General features: G+C 32.9%; 2 protein-coding genes across 3 annotated transcripts in view; both read left to right on the top strand.

The window, feature by feature from the left end:
* LOC118766695 overlaps window positions 1-5000 on the top strand; it is a 60951-nt gene that overhangs the window by 48767 nt on the left and 7184 nt on the right. The gene's annotated exons all lie outside the window — the stretch shown is intronic.
* The window catches only part of LOC115220942, a 51752-nt gene that overhangs the window by 45835 nt on the left and 917 nt on the right, over window positions 1-5000 (top strand). Inside the window, exons 2-3 of one of the 2 annotated variants that reach the window (XR_005002633.1) lie at window positions 2066-3116; window positions 3149-5000. The exon at window positions 3149-5000 is cut by the window's right edge and continues 917 nt beyond it. Coding sequence is in view for 1 of the 2 variants with exons in the window: in XM_029791150.2 (XP_029647010.2) it covers window positions 2093-3016 (924 nt within the window). In the remaining variant the exon portion in view is untranslated. Of the gene's footprint in view, window positions 1-2065 lie in introns of both variants that reach the window. The other variant, XM_029791150.2, reaches the window with a different exon arrangement.

Consider the following 5000-nt stretch of genomic DNA (forward strand, 5'->3'; position numbering starts at 1 on the left):
GTTAAAAATTAAGAAATAGCTCAAAATATTTTTTGCACTTTAAAAAATTCACTTTTTTAATTATTTATTAATAATTAGAAATTTGAAAGTAGGTTATAAAAATAATAGTAGTACATAATTAGCTACTACAGTAAATAGAATAATACAAAAATTAGTGATATATTATCGTAAAATCTACCTATAACAACAAATTCACAGTAAGATTTGCTTGAGTTATTGCCTAAGTTATTGCCAAGTCTTCACATTTTTAGTCTTGACCCAATGCTTACATTTTACATAATGAATTTGCCTACCATATATACTATTCTGTGAGGGTTAGAGCAGCGGACTTGCGGTTAGGGGATCGTGGGTTCGAATCTGAGACCGGGTGATGTGTGCGTTTATGAGCGAAGCACCTAAGCTCCACGGGGCTCTGACAGGGGGTAATGACGAACTTCTGCTGATTCTTTCGTCACAACTTTCTCTCACTCTTTCTTCCTGCATTTAGAAGCTCACCTGCGACGGACCGTCGTCCCGTCCAGGTGGGGAACCTATAAGCCAATGAAACCGGGTAACCGCCTCTTATGACCCAGACATGGCTCGAGAAGGAACAAACAACAACAACAATATACTATTCTACTCTACATAAAACTTCAGCTATATTAGTACTTCTGGCTCTCATTTTTTAAGTATTCTAGCGTGTCAGTATTTTTACAAAATGATGGTACCTGTTTTTAATTATAATGTTACTTTGTAAATTAAAATCAATATTTTTTAATATTCAAATTTTATCTTTAGCTGCAATATTTTAAGTAAAAATTTTCTTGTTGTGTACCTTACCAGATGTAATAACTTGTCCTGTACTTTTCTAGGTTTATAATCTTAAGAATATTATTTCTTTTGCTAGCATTTTTCCATGTAATACATGTTTTTTTCCAGGCTGTGGTATTATGCTAATTAATAATGTGTTAATTAATAATTTAAGATTTTACATTATTGAAAATTACCTCAATGATGCCGGTGACATATATTGAAAGTCCCCTTTTAGAACTATATTCATAAAAAAGCACCCTCAAATTTGAGAAATAAACTCATAACGTTTTTCTTTTAAAACTTCTTTCTCGTCTCAGATTTTACGGAACTATGTTTACATTATTTACATGATATAATTGCATAAATTAATATAGATGACGTAATTAAGCTAATTGAAAATGAGCGGTGTCGATGATAATTTTTTTCTTACCTCAATGATACCGTTGACATATATTAAAAGTCCCCTTATAGAACTATATTCATAAAAAAAGTATAGAACTATTATATCACCCTCAAATTTGAGAAACAAACACTCATAACTTTTTTCTTTTAAAACTTCATTGCTTGAAATTGATACCATGAAATTCCTCGAATTTAGCTCTATCATTTAAGCTTAATTAAAATATAGTTTGTTTTTAAAATAAAATAAGTTAATCCAATTTTTTGCCTTACTTATATTTTTTCGTAATATTTTACCTCACAACTTTTTGATACAAATTTTTGTTGCATGAGACCAAATGTATGAAATTCCTCATGTTTTTTTTTTCTATCACTGAAGCTAAGATAATATATTTTGCGTTTAAAATACAAAAAAGTTATTTAGATCTAAACTGGAGGCGTTACTCACTTTCGTATAACTTTGTTGCAAAGTTTGATGTAAACTTTTTTCTACTGGACCAAATCTTAATTATTTATGCCAAAATGTAGCTAGGGACCAGTTCTCTTCAAAAATGTTAACAGTTGTCAGTTTTTTTAAAGAACTAAATTAGCAACAAAGCTCTGAAGATGCTGCGTGTGAGTAAACTGTGGCCTTAAGAATGTTATTCAACTACTACTGTAGTTGAAGGATATGTTAGTTATTTGACGGAAATTTTTAAATATCTTCCAAACTGTAATACAGAAGATGAGGAACCTAAATATTTCAAAAGATTCTAATTAGGAATTTAAACTGTAACTCGTAATTAAAATGAACCACGATAGGTTGAAATATTTCAAATTAGTTTCAAGGAAATGATTTCATGATCCCTTTTATTGAAATCTGTCTCCATTTCAGGTTTGAAGCAGTTCTGGCCAATGCAACATGGAAAGCTATCAAGAGGATTATTATTATTATGGGTCCAATGTTACATTCCCTGAACCCGCTTCATTCCCTGAATCCTCTTCATTAATCTGGATGAATGTATCTGCCTGTGTTGCAGCCATCGTAATATTCCTGTTCAGCGCATTGTTAACGACTGCCATTTTTTTAGATCGTGGAGCCTTTGAGAAAACACGCGCTTTCTTATTACTGAACTATATGTTTAACTACACACTCTTTGCCTTGTTCTTTTATTTCCACAACGTACATATTCATATATTCGGAGATTTACTTCAGTCTACCTGCTTGTTTATCATTACACTATATTCCATTACTAACGAAGGTGCTTTGTATTTCATACTTCCTATTTGCTGTGATTTTATTGTGAAATACTTTAAACCAAGCAAATATGAAAGTGAAAGCTTTCTGCGTATCCAGATCATATTCACAATTGTTTTGTGGGTTTTTATCTGGATTAAAGAATTATTAATGATCCTGGCTTTCTCAGATCACGGAGCTGACCAATGCTATATACTTTTATATTTAATTTACGTTTTAATCCATTTAGCCATAGAAAGCTTGTATCTTATTACAATGCTGGTATTTGTATGTCTACTGATCTACATCGCAGTGAAAAGTAGAGAAAATGATACGATGAAAATTTCATTAATAACTATGATTGCTATTGTTATATTCGTCATAATCTTATACTCTGCTGAAACCGTTGCGTTTGTTGCACTGTATGGAGTGAGACAAAGTACTATCTTTTACGCACCCCAATTATTAAATATGGTAAGATATGTAATAGTGCCATTTCTATTGCTTTCTGATGTCACTATAAGACGAAGTATTCGGAAATTATATTCAGGGAAATGTAAAAAACCTACAGACCCTCCGTCGCATGAGTTTACTATTGAACTTAATTAATCACATAAAGTGTAAAAAAAAGTATTATATCTACTTACGAGTATCTCGTAAATCTACATGCAATATATCAGCTTCTATAGCCCTTTAAATATTTTATCAATTTATTGCTTCAATAACATTTTTTTAATTCAGCTTTATAATATTTTCCTCATTTTACTGGCAATTGGCTCATCCCTTCATGTTTTATTTTATCTGCCTCCATTATTCCCAAATACTTTTACCACTGTCCTTCACCAACTGCTTTCATTGTTCATTGTTGGAATTTCAATTTCTTGTCGTTCTTCAAATTTTCCTCGTTTCATTATCAATACAGTGCACTTTCAATCCCAAATTCCATATAGACATTATTTGAGAAAATGCGAAGAATATATACAAGACTTTCAAGCTGCTTCTCATTTGTCACATAAAGCTTTTATATCATCTATAAAAGGGAGATTTATCTGATCATATCCTTTCCCAAAATCATAAGCTATTTTAACTCATCATAATATAAAACTGAGTGGTATCATGGCCAATATAAATATATTTCTTTACTGCCCACAAGGGGCTAAACACAGAGGGGACACACAAGGAAAGACAAAGGGATTAAGTCGATTATATCGACCCCAGTGCGAAACTGGTACTTTATTTATCGACCCTGAAAGGATGAAAGGCAAAGTCGACCTCGGTGGAATTTGAACTCAGAACATACGACAAACGAAATACCGCTAAGCATTTCGCCTGGCGCGCTAACGCTTCTGACCAATATAAATAGCAATGGAGATAAGCTATCATCTTGAAATAGTCCATGTCTGATGTTCGCTTTCCCAAGTCTTTGTTTTGCTCCTACCAATTCAGTATTTCAATTTTTCATACTTTCATTTACTATTTTCTCTATATTTTATTCCACTCAAAGCATGTTCATTGATTTACTTATCCAACTGTGCGGTACCATGCTCTATGCTTTTCTGTAATCCAACCATGCTACACTCAATACTGCCAATCTGTGTCTACAATTTCTGGTTATCATTTTATCAACTAAATGATCATTTTCCCCTGCTTTCCTTACTGCATTCTTTTTGTTCTCCTGAAAGCAGATTGTTGCTTTCCAGGTGATTATATAACTTTTCCGCCACTACACTGGTTATAAGCTTCCATATAAGTGATAAAAAGGTTATAGGTAGAAAATTTGATATCAGTTTACCTTTCAATACGCTATTATGCCTTTCCTTGAGACATAAGGACGTTCGTCCACTTCTCATCCAGATAAGGAGTGACCCTACTTCGGGTATTCATCCAGGTGTGCAGCAATCCTTTCATTCAACTATAAATTTCTTCAGTCAATAACCTTATACACCATCCGAGTAGGATCCTTTCCAATTCGCTACTTTTTTTTTTTTACTTTAGTATCACTGAACGCTGATCACTTCTGACCTCTTTTTGTTTTGGTACATTTGCATGTTGTCTCCCGACCTATGTTAGCCTCTCTGCGCTTTCTATATGTCTCACTGACCTATTCCAGAATTCTCCCCCAAAACCCCTTACTTACTTCTGCATCAAGAATCCCTTCCTGATGTTGTTCCTCTCTATATTATCAAAAAGACGCGTTCTATTTGCTTGAAACAATCTATTCTGTTCAAAATCTTTGTATCCAGCACCATATCTTTTTAATTTGGCCTTTAAAGCTGTCACCATTTGTGACAATTCTTCAAGTACCGTTTACTTTCCTTCTCTTCTAACTTGTATTGACAATTCAATTTTCTGATTACTAATTTATTCTTGAGTTCTCATTATCCTATTCAATTATCCCGGTTCTTTCCATATTTTTTCCAACTTTATTCATACTATTCTCCCCCCGTTTGATTCTTGCTTTTCATTCCCCTTCTTTTCTTCATCACTCTTCTGCTTGTATACAATTGTCTCAGCTACAACATTAGTAGCAGCTATGATTAACTGGTTTGTTTCACTGATATTCCTTGTTTTTAACAAAGCTCAAAACATCTTT

The sequence above is a fragment of the Octopus sinensis genome, linkage group LG17, assembly GCF_006345805.1.
Source record: "Octopus sinensis linkage group LG17, ASM634580v1, whole genome shotgun sequence".
NCBI lineage: Eukaryota > Metazoa > Mollusca > Cephalopoda > Octopoda > Octopodidae > Octopus > Octopus sinensis.